Source organism: Ahaetulla prasina, chromosome 2 (genome assembly GCF_028640845.1).
Source record: "Ahaetulla prasina isolate Xishuangbanna chromosome 2, ASM2864084v1, whole genome shotgun sequence".
Classification (NCBI taxonomy): domain Eukaryota; kingdom Metazoa; phylum Chordata; class Lepidosauria; order Squamata; family Colubridae; genus Ahaetulla; species Ahaetulla prasina.
The window spans coordinates 200,814,233-200,829,400 of NC_080540.1; the positions used below are offsets into that span (position 1 = coordinate 200,814,233).

The 15,168-nt window shown below is 37.0% G+C and overlaps 1 protein-coding gene across 1 annotated transcript in view; it reads left to right on the forward strand.

Moving 5' to 3' along the window:
- The first annotated feature begins 269 nt into the window (after window positions 1–269).
- The window catches only part of CPLX1 (complexin 1), a 210,352-nt gene continuing 195,453 nt past the window's right edge, over window positions 270–15,168 (forward strand). The window contains exons 1-2 of the mRNA XM_058172795.1: window positions 270–321; window positions 2,244–2,358. Of these exons, the coding sequence (XP_058028778.1) occupies window positions 2,328–2,358 (31 nt within the window). The 5' untranslated portion in view covers window positions 270–321; window positions 2,244–2,327. The remainder of the gene's footprint in view (window positions 322–2,243; window positions 2,359–15,168) is intronic.

Consider the following 15,168-nt stretch of genomic DNA (forward strand, 5'->3'; position numbering starts at 1 on the left):
TGTGAGTAAGGAGGGAATAGTGTCAGTGGGATGGTCCGGAAATCCCGTGATAAAAAGAGGGAGTAGTGAAAGTAAAGGCGCTGTGGGCTCGTTCGTTCTCCGCTACTGGCTCACCGTCGCGCCCGAACCCTATTGGAAGGAGAGAACTTCTTACGTCCGCTCCTATATCCTTCAAACAGAGGCTTTCGCTCCTGAGGCACACATGGAATCGGCTACAGAGGGTGCTTGATCTGCTGAGAAAAGAAGAAAAGCAGCTTTTTTTTTGCCTTCGCTGCCACTTAAAGGGAACGCGGAACTGCGGGAGCGCAGCCACCGAGAAAGGTACCCCCCTCCACACGTCCCAAACCCCTTCTTTGAAAAGGACGGTGCTGTCCAGGGTGCTGATGCTTTCGTATTCTGTAGTGTATATCTCAAGTAGTACTGTAGGCTGGCACTGCCCGGACGCGAAGAAGTGTCCTTGGTGCTGAACAGTCTCTTTCCTCTCTTCTCCTTCAAATACCTTGCTGTTCAGAGCAGCCCCACGGAATCGGAATTTCCCGTCTCGCTGTATAGTGGTGATGGTGATGGTTTGCATGACTTTATGATTGCATAAATTGATATTTGGCTGTGCAGAAGAATTGGGAAAGTATTGTGATGGATCTATGGGATAGTGTTTTGGTGTATGTAGTGCACATGAATGCCACTCTAAAGTAGAGCTGCAAGGCACTGGGACTGGGCTTCCCAAGCACACTCTCCGATGATACATTACTATTTAAATGCTTCTTGTAAAAAAGTAAGCAAAAAGAAACCTTTTACCCCAATTTGCAATGGTGATGTATGTAGTGTCACTACAACCTCGTTGGAATTTGAAACATGTACCTCTTTGGTGCAGGAACTGATCCATCCCACCACTAATGTTAATCGTTCTTCAGTCAGAAGTTTTCAGCTAGAAAATGGTTAATTGGTGCAGCACTGTATTTCCTCTTTATAAATTCTCATGAAGTCCTATTTCCTTTCTTCTTTAGAAAAATGCAGCTAATTAGGGTTTTTCAATGGCATTCTTTTTAAGTTTAATTTAAACATTTTTGTTTTGTTTTGGAATAATTTGTAGCATGTTTTATTTTCTCTGCAGAATCACGGGAGAAGGGCTATTATTGGCTAAATTTCTTGTTCTTTTTTTTTTAATAGTGTTATCTACTTTTGGAGTTTTGTGCATGAAAATTCATAATCATACTGATTTGCAAGATCACTGCCTTAACTTTGGCCACAATCTGAAATTCTGTGCCACAATGACTATAATCAAATCCATTGTGCTAGTCCAAAGAAAACTTCTGAATGATGTGTGTGTGTGTATATATATATGTATGTATGAAAATCTTTGTGTTTTGGAGATAGGATTAATCTAGCTTTTAGTTCTCCTTGCATTTGTAATAGTGATGTCGGTTTCAAATAATGGCATATTTTAAAATGTATTTGGTGTTTAACTTAATTTGACTAGCGTGATTGTCCTAGTGAGTGATGCAGATGAGACTGTCCATTAGACGCTACCAGCAGAGAAGGCTGCTGCTGAGTATTCCAAGAGCACAAGTACTTCAACCTTCAAATGCCCCCCAGCACTGCCTCTGTTTTGAAAAGCTATTACTTCCCCAATTCTGGGCCTTTTTTTCAAGCAACACCTAAGGATTACTGAAGTTTAACTTCCTGTCAGATAGGAAAGGACTAAACCCTATGATTTTTACATTGAACTTTGGAGCACCTTATAATGGTGCAATCTAAAAAAAGAGGGGGAACACCAACTCTGGAAAATCCCATTAAATAGTCATTTTGGAAAATAGATTAAGACAGAGAAAATGGCTATAGTCATCTGTCATTTCTTTGAAAATTAAATTCTACTGAGATTTTTTTTTTTTTTACAAAATTCAGAGCAAACAGTAATCTGATTCAGGCTAAATTCAGATTTCAACCTAAATTCAGATTTTACTCCCTATAAATTCAGGCTATCCCATGATAACCTAGCAGCTACCCTTTATCAGCCTTCCTAAAGTGCATTTCACAGATTATGTTATACTTTCTAGCTATCCAAAGCACAAGCAAGTAACTTCAGTGTGAGACATGCTGTGTGCATTTTCATTATGCATGTATGCCAAACGTTTTCAACCTAGCAGATTTCTTAAAAGACAAGTAGATCCACTGCAGAAGGAACTAGGAGAAGAGAGATATTGCCCACCCTAATGCTTTTCCCCCCTCTTTCTTTGTAAATTCAGCTGCAGGCTGAACCTCAGGAATTTGTCTCCACCTGACTTGCATGTGAGAACTGCTCCGGTGGGAAGGAATCTAAAGCCATCATCATGGAATTTGTAATGAAACAAGCTTTAGGAGGTAAGAACTAAATTGTGCTATTGAGTAATTGCTTAATGGATAGAATTGTAAACCGTCAACATGGAATGTATAACAAAAACCCAGTTGATGTGGTGGGTGCTGTTGCGCATGACCTGAATTCATGACTTTTTCTCTGCAGTGAAGTTTTCATTGCGAACAATGCAGATTTCCTATTGACAGCTTTGGTGAAAAGAACCTTGGTCTGCATCACTGAGCTACTAAATGGAATATACAAATAATTTACATTCCCCCTTTTACATTCCCATCTCCCAATACATTGTGTACACCTTAAGCATCCCATAGATCGTTTGTTTTAGATGAAGCATTATTACATTATTGAATTTTCAATCCAGTAGGGGGCAGGAGTGAGAACTGTCTCAAGTCTATGGTGGTTTCTGAATGATCTGTCCTGAATGCAGAAATATCGTATATATTTCTTCTACTATGGGCTCACCAGTGATTCCTCACAATGAATCAAATAACTGTCCAATTTATTATAGGAGAGGAAAAATTTGCAGGGTAAGATTGAACACATTTAAGTAAGTTAAACTGTCATTACTTTCATTCAAGGGATGGGATATCGGCAAGCCTAATTTTACAAAGAATTAAGCGCATGTTTTTAGCTCATTCAACCAGCTCAAAATTTCTCCAGGTTCTTAAGGAAAATCCATATCGCTCAGACTATGTTCAACTTATTTGCTAGTTGCAATATAATATGACTCCAGGAATTTTGATAACAGGGATATATGGACATGGAACGTTGCAATAAGAGATCCAGTGCAGCTTGCTCATGAGCATAGTTTATTTTTCGTGAACTGTTTTGACCACTGTCTAATCTTTGAATGGTTGTCCTATTACATCCGTGGACATGTGGGGGGGGGGAGGATTGTTCCCAGGGACTGAATAAGAAAGTGCAGTTGAGAAAACTGCTGGATGACATTGCTATTCTGAATGTCTTTATGGTGGACTCATTCTCCTTCACTTCATCCGATACATTATAGAGCATATCTTAAAACGCTCCTCCATTGATCGGCATTTCCAAATCCTATTAAGCCTTGAGTTGAAAGGCGCAGACCGTTGTTCAGATAGTTTGCAAGTCATGTTGGCTTTGATTTTTGTTCCACCTCAAGATTCATCCTGTCAGTGGTAGGATTGTTGTTTACGTTATGCTGTGTGGATACGATTTGCAATATAAACACATTAAGAAGCTATTTACTTCATCAGCCTCATTTCTATTCCATTTAATTCTGCCTTACGTATGAGGAAAATAAGACACTTTCCCCTCCCCCCCACCTTATTTTGCAAACGAATGAAATGAAGAGTGAGCTCCTCGAAATACAAGAAAGGAATATTTATTTTTCCATTTTGTTTGACTGCGGTTCTATCTCTGGTTAGGCGCAGAAATCTCATTTCATTCGAATTCCTTTTTTTTTTTTTTTGAAGGACTTCATTCTTGGAAGTACCTAACATGATTCAGCTTTTTTATGGGTAGAGCTGCATCCATAGGAAAGGGCTAGCAAAGGACCCAGAAGGCTCTTTTCCCTGCATGGCTCCCCTTCAGCATAAATACTTCATTGAATTTGGTCATTGCAGAGAAAAGCAGGCATACCAGAAATCAGTGTCCTGCTTAGTGGCTTGGCTTGAGAATTAGCAAGGAAGCAAAGATGTGGATTCCATTAAACCCTTTTCTTTTTTCTGGAAAATGCCCATCGTGCCCATAAATCCTTTTCATTCGGTTGATGTGTGAATATAGCAATTGCATCACTGAACATGGCAATATTTCATATTTTACGCTGACGTTATTTTCACTGCTGAAATTTCAAGCGCGCCTATTGAGAAGACTGCTTAGATTAAAAAAGAAAAACATGGGATGAACCTCGGAATAAAAAATGTTTCTGATGTGGATTTTCACACTCCTAATTGTAGATCTGTTTAGACAATGCATGGAGCCTCCTGCTCCATAGAATCCCAAATATAGGAATTTTGAAAGATGACTCTCCATTTTTGAACACATGCAGTGAAAGAGAGTCTACCCCTTCTTAGGCAATTCTTGTTCTTACATGAGGGTTTTATTTCTTGATGTTCAAAAAAAAAAAGTGTCTTCCTAGAATGAGAAATCATTAATTGTGATTATGCAATCTGAGATGATAAAGATGAGTCCAAGTTTTTCCTATGTGCATCAAATGAAACAAACAAAATGTTAAAAAGTTTTGATATTTGTGTAGTTGCTTACCAAGCACATCTTAATTATATTAAAGCAACCAAAATAGCTTCACAATCCCCGAGGCATGTCACAGCTTTTGAGCACCCATAATGTTTGGAAATTGAAAGTTGAAAATTTTGACATGCCCTATCAACAACATTTGAAGCTTGAAGAACATAAACACTCATTCAATGGGCAAGAAAGTATTTGAGTTTCATCTTCAGGATCTGGCCTTCTAAAGAGCAGTCAGGGTTTATTTATTTATTTATTTATCAAATTTTTATACCGCCCTTCTCCCAAAGGACTCAGGGCAGTGTACAGCCAAAGATAAGAAACAAGATATATACAATTAAAACCAACAATTAAAAACATAGCAAATTACAAAGGCTGATAATTTAAAATTTAAAATTTAAATTTTAAATTTTAAAAATATTAATAAAACCCCAATTTAAAATCAAAACTATTATGCCAGTCCCGCTTGAATAAATAAGAGGTTGATCTCCTCTAGGACAAGAGACTAGAGGGAATAGAGTTATGTATCCTCTTAGTGTCAGGCAAAAAAGTCAGGTCCAATTAAACTGATTTTTTGCTACACATGCCTATGGACAAGAAAGGAAAACTACATTGGAAATTATACGACGTCTCTAAGTAGGAGTGCCAACCTAAAAGAGAATAGGATAATACTAGAATAGTAGAGATGGGGAACTTATGTCCTCCAGATGTGTCACTTAATGACATCTCCCAGCATTTCTAATTAATACTCGTTGGGATTTCTGGGAACTATAATTCAATCTTCCCTGAAGCAGCACAGATCTCTTGTGCTTTCTTAAGGGGGCTTGATAAAGTATTCTGCTTGAAAAGAAGCCTGTTCTAGAAACTGAATTTAGTTTGAAAAAATTCAGCATAATAATTCTGTCAGAATTTTGCAACTCCAACAGTATCTGTTGTGGATGGGGAGGAGAATGATAAGGAGGGATGAGGATGACAAAAGCAATGTCAAGGCACTGCTCTTTTTATACATGGATTATATGTGACATTATACTCACATATAAAAGGGGTGGAGCTTGTTTGTTTTTTTTAAAAAAAATACACAGTTTAAAATCCATAGCATTGTTTTCATCAAGGTTGACTCAGCCTTCCATCCTTCCGAGGTGGGTAAAATGAGGACCCAGATTGTTGGGGGCAATAGGCTGACTCTGTAAACCCCTCAGAGAGGGCTATGAAGCACTGCGGAGCGGTATAGAAGTCTAAGTGCTAAGTGCTGCTGCTACCATTGTGACAATAGCAGCAAACTGCTGAAGATATTCACAGCATGTCCTTCTTAATATGTTGTGCCTTGATTTTATTATTTGGTATCTAGAAATTTATAACTGTTGGTGCTGAAGATTGCTTTTAAAATTATTCATTATTTCTTTTTTCGTAACCTTTTCTTCTCTACACTTTTCTGAAACAATTAAGGGTTTGGGGGTTTTTTTTAGTCTTTTTTGACTTCTTGTGAATTTCTTCTGAGGCTAACAACCTTGCTTGGATTTCACTAGAAACATCGGATCGTAGGAGAGATGTCATTTTTATATATTGGATTGAGTTAATTAGTTACAGAATACTTGGAGTAACTCCTCTGAGTTTAATAAAACATGAAATAAATATGTTCTAATCATGATTGAATCCAACTCATGATGTTCTCCTGAAGCCAGTGACATAATTTATGGGTCTATATCTGACAGTCTATGGAATATACTAGCATACAATATATATGTGATTTATCTGTATCTGGTTGATATTGGTGTTAGATTTTTCCATATTATTCCAGTCAATTATTTTTTAAAAAATATGACTCATCTACATTTATTTTATGAATTTTTCCTAAAGATTAAAAAATGGATAGTTTTCCCCCAAAATGTGCATTTTAAGCAAGGTTTTTATCTATTGTGAGATGCTTTTCTATCACATTAATTCTCAATACATACCTCTTTTTTGCTATATCTTTCTAAATAATTTTTTTGGGTGAACATTTTTTGACTAGAAAATGACACTTTTGAAAACTCGATTTCAGTTGTCTCAGGGTCACAATACCATCTATTTTGGCAGTACATGCGTTATACATTAATTTTTCAATCATAAAGGAATGGGGTAGGTTAAGGATTAGGGAGGGAGAAGCAGTAGTTTTCACGTTTCTATCATCTTAACTCAAATCAAATTGCCACCTATTTTAAAGATAGAAATATGAACTACTTCAAAGTCATGCTGCTTGTAGACATGCACAACCAATGGTTAGAAATATACGCATGCACTATATTTAATTTTGTTAATTTTGTGCTACAAAAACTCATTGGGAATCAACATGAAAACTGCTCACTGTATCAATTTAAAAACATCTATTGGGAAACCAGTAATGTTTTGACTAAGGTGACACATGCATTATTTAAAATTATACACCATAATGTGTTTAGATTTCATTTCTCCTAGATTGTCCCTTTTCAAAAAGATCTGTTTTATTATATTAAAGTGAAGAACTACAAGTTGCTATAACAGTTTCTTGTTTTCTAATTTGGTGCCTTAACCTCTACGCCAAACTGGCTCTCAGAAAATGCTTCAAAATATGCTTTCTACAAATTCAGCCTGCAAATGTTCTCCAATTGGTGAAATAAATCAGGGAATCAATATAAAGGACAGAGAGGCAATGTTTACCACACAGGTTAGAAATACTTTGGGAATAAAAGCGCATTTTCCCACTTTGGATCAGGCTGAGGTTATAATAACAGGGTTGGCTTCCATTGATTTGTTTGGTAATTTTAAATAAGCTAATTTTAAAGGAGTTGGAGTTGGTCACTGCACAAACACATTAATATAAAACAAAGCAAATTAAATCTACCGAGTCCTTTGATGTGCGTTTCAGAATGTGATTTTGTCATTACCTAGAAACAATGGCAAGCCTGCTTATGAGATTGACTTTACTCAGAATTGCCAGACAGTTAGAATTCCAGAATTTATTTGCAGCAATATTGACATTGGAACAATGTCATCCAAGTAGTTGCTATTTAAATTCAGAGCAATGCAAGCCGCTGCTGCTGCTGCTGCTGCTGCTGCTGGTGGTAGTGGAGGAGGAGGAGGAGGAGGAGGAGGAGGAGGAGGAGGAGGAGGAGGAGGAGGAGGAGGAGGAGGAGGAGGAGGAGGATCATCTTTTAGTCGAGAAAGTTTATAAAGTTGACTGAGTAGGAATGATGAAAACTGGAGAAAATATAGAGGCCCAATTCAAGACATTTTTGGCTCTGAAGTGAGCCATTCAGCTACTATTTCTCTCTTATAGCACAGAAATAGAATTCTGATATAAATTAAATGATAGGCAATCGGGCACTCTTTGATGGCACAGTAAGGCCAGAGTTGGGAATAAATTGTGTTGCATTAAGTGGAGCTTATTTGTGAATAGGTATTTATATTGTACTGTAAATTTGATGCTTGAGGGTACTACAATTACAGAGCACATCCACTACCAAGGGGCATTAGGAATACATCTGGCTGGAGAGATAGATGAGTGGCAACTCAAAACATGCCCACGTTCTCTGATGTATGCACACTGCGCACTCTATGGCATGAAATCATCCCGTAAGGTAGTATCAGCTCGGCACAAGAAACTAAAGGGGCAGAATATAACAACAGGAGGAATTGAATGTGGACCATCCTAATTGATCCTAGAGCTTATGGTAACTTGAATTTTAAGTCAATCGGGTAGAATATATTTTCTGCATTACTTTTCTCTCTTGGTGCATTTGTGTGTGTGTACTTTGTAATGATGTAATGTTTTCAATGTATACATAAAGAAAAAGTGGCATATGCATTTCTGAATGGACCTAATTTCTGGATTATGGAATTATATCGTACTTTTCTCTGAAAGCCATAGGATAGGGTAGCAAAATAAGAAGTAGAGGTTTGAGATGGTCTGCACTCTGCACAACATAGGGACACTGTTGTCTTGACAGGTTTGAAACACCAGTTTGCCTAGAGATCATCACCCATAAGAGAAATTTGCTGATAAGACATTCTTTACATTAGCTAATTAAAGAAATATAAAGCACAAGGTCTTTTCAGGGGTTTATATTTATATTTATGTTTATATTTATGGGGCATTTATGGAGCAACCCTTCTGTCAAAGAAGGTTTTGAGTTTTCCCCCTAACTCTGTTTTCTTTTATAGACCAATTTTATTTCACTTCCGATTGAAAAGGAGAAGCTGAAGTTTTAATATTTCACTTAGATTTTAATGGCTGGACTTAATCCACTTTGCACATCTGTCTTCCATTAACTATTTTGTGACACTGATTTGAAATGGTCCATAATGTTTATTGTAAGTCAGATGAAAACAGGTTTGTATAAATAGATACAAACATAGATGGCCATGTTGCCTTTTGGACCTCTTTTTTTAGCACATAACTCTCAATGTTTTGACCCGCACCCCACCCCCTTCATGAACGTTCATTGTTTGAGCTTATTCACTGTGAGCAAATACAATACTTGAACTCCCTGCTAGATGGCAGGATAAACCACTTCGGAAGCTTGGAGTATCTGAACTTCTAATCAAATCAGGGAGAGAAATAGATACTGTTTTCTTGAAAAGTTTCTTCTTAAAGCACTTTTTACCAAGATTCTTCACTCAGATCAGACACACCAAGTATAAATTGAATAGGGCAGTCGAAATTATTGTAATCTTTTTAATTTTTTTTAATTTTTTTAAATTTATTTTGTCACAACAGTATATATAAGCATAAGCATGAAATAACTATACAATATATAAGCATATATATAAGCATAAGTATGTAATAACTATATTAATTGGATATAACGAAAGGAAACAATAGGACAGGAACAGTAGGCACGCTTGTGCTCTTATGCATGCCCCTTTCAGATCTCTTAGAAATGGGGTGAGGTCAATAGTAGACAGTTTTTGGTTGAAGCTTTGGGGATTTTGGGAAGAGACCACAGAGTCAGGTAGTGTGTTCCAAGTATTAACAACTCTGTTACTGAAGTCATATTTTCTGCAATCAAGATTGGAGCGGTTAACATTAAGCTTAAATCTATTGTGTGCTCGTGTATTGTTGCAATTGAAGCTGAAGTAGTCTTCAACAGGAAGGACATTGTAATAGATGATTATATGAGTTAAACTCAGGTCATGTCGAAGGCGGCGGAGTTCTAAGTTTTCTAAATCCAGGATTTCAAGTCTGGTGGTATTTTGTTAATGAGTTTCTTGTTCTATAATTCATTCCTTTGACTAGATCATCTTTCTAATGGTATGAGGGGGTTTGGGTTGCTTCTAGGACCCATAGTTGATATGATTGCATAGGTGTTGAGTAGCCCCTATACAAGACTTCCTTAAAATTTACTTTTTCTTTACTTTTTATTTCTCTCCCCCCCCCTTATGTAATACTTTATTGTATTGTTGTAGAAAGGTGACTCAAAAATTCACATATAATTTTTTTTTAAAAAAAATCAACAAAAGGTTCTATAGATCCCATTATTGTTAATCGACGTAGTCACTGGAATTGAAAATGAAGAAATGAAAACTGCATATAAGTTGACTGTTCATTGTGAGCCAAAGCCAGGTGCTTCAAGAAGCAATTTCACCCTTACCTAATTCTTTCCTACTTTATTTAAATAGGCTTTCTTTCTTCATTGTGCAACTCCATTTTTTTTTAAAAAAAAACCCCTCAATTCTTTATTGTTTTAATTTAAAAGCAGTGAGCTACCTTTGAACACAAAATCTGGCTGGAGAGAAAGGAAATGCAAATGAAGCAGAAATACCTGCTTGTTGAAGTTGATTAGTTCTGAAATTTTTCTAGTTCATTTGCATTTCCTTACTCTCCATCCAGATTTGTGTTTAAAGGTAGCGTTCTGCTTTTAAATTAAAACAATAAAGAAAAAAATAGGGTCGCACAATGAAGAAGGAAAGACAATTAAATGAAGTAAGAAAGAAATATCCAAAGCTATCTCTATTTTGGTTATTTTCTTAAACAGATATGCTAAAGTAATAAATGTAATATGTGAATTCAGAACTGAAATGATTGCAGTGACATGTGTATCAAATGGTTATGAACATTATTCACATGTCTTTTGGGAGTTTCTTTACCAGCTCCAGTTTCTCTTTCAATCCAGACTGTTACTTGCCTCCTTGAATAACCTGCCATCTCATCTTGCTGATCTGATAGAAACTTTGGCTATCTTGTGTGGTTAATAAGGGCAGAGCTGCTATGACATATGCCTCATCAGCCTTGCCAGCTAGAATTGTTATTCTAATAATTTTATTTACTTTAAGAACTGTGTTGGCGCAGTGGTTAGAATGTAGTACTGCAGGCTAATTCTGCCGACTGCCAGCAGTTCGATTCTGACCAGTTCAAGGTTGACTTAGCCTTCCATCCTTCCAAGGTGGGTAAAATGAGGACCCAGATTGTTGGGGGTGGCAAAGAACCATGAAGTAGTTTATAAATGCTATTGAGATTTAATTTTCTGAGTGTCAGTCCTTGTGCCTCCAGTTCCTAGCTCATCTAAACTTCAAGGGACCTTCAGAAACACATGTGTTTGGAAGGAGAAGCTAATAAGAGGTCCTTAAAAATCCACTCTGAGTCACCTTGTAGGGGAGATGGGAGGCATAAAATTTAATAAATAAAACAGCCCCGTGAGTACAGAAATTTGAGTGGCTGGGAGGGGGGAAATAATGGATTGAACTGGGAATAAAGCTGTTTTTTGTTGTTGTTAGTTCCGAAGTTGTTTCTGGCCCATCGCGACCCCATGGACAACATTCCTCCAGACCTTCCTATCCTCTACCATCCTTTGGAGTCCATTTAAACTCACACCTACTGCTTCAGTGACTCCAGCCAGCCACCTCATTCTCTGCCGTCCCCTTCTTCTTTTGCCCGCGATCTTTCCCAGCATTAGGCTCTTCTCCAGTGAGTCCTTCCTTCTCATTAGGTGGCCAAAGTATTTGAGTTTCATCTTCAGGATCTGGCCTTCTAAAGAGCAGTCAGGGTTGATCTCCTCTAGGACAAGAGACTAGAGGGAATAGAGTTATGTATCCTCTTAGTGTCAGGCAGAAAAGTCAGGTCCAATTAAACTGATTTTTTTGCTACACATGCCTATGGACAGGAATATTCTCAACTAATAGTTAACACTTGGTAGGTATTAGTTAAAGGGTAAACAAAATTCAAGAGGGATTGGACATAGCTTGCTTGTGGCTATGTAGGAATTGTAGGCTGATGCCTCTTTTAACTCTGCCTCCAGATTCTACCACTCCTTCCTTTACACTTAGTGAACGTGTCTATCTTCTTGAAGAAGAGAATTTGATAGAGACATATACATACATTCATGTTTTGTAGATCCAATTTGTATAGCAAATAAATGTCTTTTCTATCTAGCATTCAACTGTGCATGCACACGCGCACACACAGACACAATTATCACCTGTATGAACCCATCTGTAAAATTATACTGCTTCAATGAACAGGCTTACTTTGCAGAAAAAGAAGTCTTGACTGAAGTAATTGCAAGGGATGGACTATGATGTTCTATACCCATTTGATATATTGAATGTAAGCAAATGACTGGTCTCAGGTGGTCTCCATTCAATTTCATCAGTGAATTTCATTTTTCTTTATTTGAGCAGAAATCTGTATTCCCTCCATAGGACTGGACTGGGAAAACAGAAAATATAATTGTCTAAAAATAGTATTATAACTGACTTAAAGAGATAATGAAAATTAGCGCTCCATGTATGTATAGATGAATCAAAGGAAGCATTATTAAAGCTAAAATTATTGAGCATGTTTGACAAATTTTCCTGGAGAGAAAAGATTGTGGTCTCACTATCTCACTAAGCTTTAGAAATTTTTTGAGAATGTCAATGAATGTATGGAGCAAATTTGCCTTATTTTCTAAACTTTCAAAGTGTCTTCTTGGCATGGCTCTTCCTAAAATAAACTGGGCAAAATTAGCAATTGTGTCACAAGTAGGGAATTCTGTTTTGGATTGATATGTAGTTAAATGAAAGAAAACAGAGGTTGGAATAAATTGACACATTGACAAAAAAAAGAAACAGCAGGAGCCCTGAAGGAATTATATGGGAACAAACACTTTTAATATATTCTGAAATCAGCATTTGAAAAGGGCAGGTTACTTTTAATATGAAAATGCACTTCTGCTTTTCCACTTTTTTAAAAAAATGCAAAGTTATATATGTACAGGAAAGGGGAAAAAAATACACCTGATGATTTGTAGAGATTGTCTTGCCCATATTTCTGATCAAAATCCAGCTTGGTATGTGGTTTTTTCAGGTGTTTGCATTTCCTCCTAAAATGTGATTCTTTTGTATATATTCACTAGTGAGTTTAAACCATTAGGGATATGATCCTGCACTGCCCCTGTATGAAAAAATTTGGAGAATCTGCAAAACTCAAATTAAAGAGAAAGGAATACAGAAACTGGAAGAAGAATATGTTTCATTATGTATTTTCAGGGTGACCTTAGTATAAAAAAATAGACAGATTTTGAGCTAGTATGGTTTCTCTTTAATAGCATAACTTCATGCAACCTAAAGGGAATAATAATTCTTAAATCAACTGAGAGATATTTGCCCTGGCTAATTGTTCTATGGTATTTTCTTTTAAATGCAAGTTTGCCAACCTTTCTGCTCTTTGACTATAACTGCAACTAGACCTTTTATTCACCTTTTATTTAATTCTACCTTTATCTTGACTCTGGCAACCATGCTTCAATAATTTATTGCAAATAAATTGTTTCCAAATGACAAGGGGGCAAAAAGAAAAAAGAAAGAAAGAAAAAAAGAAAAAAAAAAGAAAAAAAGAGAGAGAACCTTTTTCATGGATGATCCCTCAAGTCAACTGATGTAAAAGATTCAAGGGATTATATACTGAAAGCAAAGAACCAGGTCTGGTGTCATCATGAATTGATTATGGAGATACTTCAAGAAGTGTTATCTATGTTTAGGGTACGATATTTCAATGAATACATTGTTGCCCATTCACTCTGGGAGGAAGGCCTCAACTGATCAATGTGATGATGCTATATTAGTCCACTTTCGCACTAAATCTGGGGCAATACGGGTCTCAAGATCCCAATTTTAGTAGAGGGATCTGGCTTCATAGTTTCTTTCACAAAGTGTAATATACAAGAGTAGAGAGTAAGAGCTGATACAGCAGTATCTCAGACATGTTTCTTTAAGTCCCCAGGAGGCAGTCGGCTTTTAAAGGAACACAGCAGGTTTGAATTTCTGGTGATAATTGGAGGGAATAGTGATGGCTTGGACAAGGTTATGTCTATAAAATCTTTCAAGTCCTTTGAAATAAATGCCGACTTGTCTGAGTCAGATCAGGCAACCAACGAGTTGCAAATAATTGGTGTTGTGCTCTTGGTTGAAGACATTTGTGAGAATGCTAAAAGTACTTACACCTGTTTTAAATAAGACTCTATACCAGGGGTCTCCAACCTTGGTCCCTTTAAAACTTGTGGACTTCAACTCCCAGAGTCCCTCAGCCAGCAAAGCTGGCTGAGGAACTCCGGGAGTTGAAATCCACAAGTCTTAAAGGGACCAAGGTCGGAGACCCCTGCTCTATACAATTAGGAAGTTCTTTCCCTGAAATGGCCTTTCAACATCAATATGAGGTCTTAGGAATCGGAAGCTATGTGGTCTTGGGGTATTATGTCACGTATGATGTTTGAGTCAGTTTCTACCTAATATGTATAATTTCTAGCCAAAACGTTTATGTGCTGCGCTCAGTGCACTTAGAATGATTTGATGTCTCCCCTCTGAAATAACAATGTGGTCTTTCTTCTGAAGAGACAGCCTTCATGCAGACATCTATGTCTGTGGGGTTTTGAATGGCTTAAATTCTCCTGGTGCGGTAGATTGTCAGCCAGCCAACCTTCCCACAGTTAAGTTTAATATATTTAATAATTTGGGATCCTGAGTAGTTAATTTTATAATTTGATACTCCTGAAGTGAAAGATCTCCAACAATAAGATGTTCTAAATTAATTGTAGTACAAAACACTGTGTTTCTTGTAGGCAAATCTGAGCATCGGTACTGGTTATTGTTTGTCTTGGCATGTAGGCAAGTGTATAATCATAAGCTTTAAACATATAATTATCTCTAGTGCTCCATGTGTAATGATAACATTGATATTTGAAAACATTCCCAAAGAGGCATACGGTCAACAGGAATTTTGAGACCATGGCCATAGATACAGGTGTGAAACTGCTTGACTCCAACAATAATAGCAAGGACACTTCGTGAGTGTAGTTCCATTCAATAGGAGACACAGTTTTAGACTAGTAAGCAATTTGTGTGCTTGTGTAACCTGGCAATTTGGGACTACGCACAGCCAACAACCAAAAGGAGAACAATCAATGGTCAGTAACAAGGTGGTTTTTTTTTTTAAGATCATCATGAACAATAAAAGCACAGCATCAAAAGTCAGTTTCTTAATCCCTCGCATCCTGGACATAAACTGTTTCAACTCCTACCCTCAAAACGACGCTATAGAGCACTGCACACCAGAACAACTAGACACAAGAACAGTTTTTTCCCGAAGGCCATCACTCTGCTAA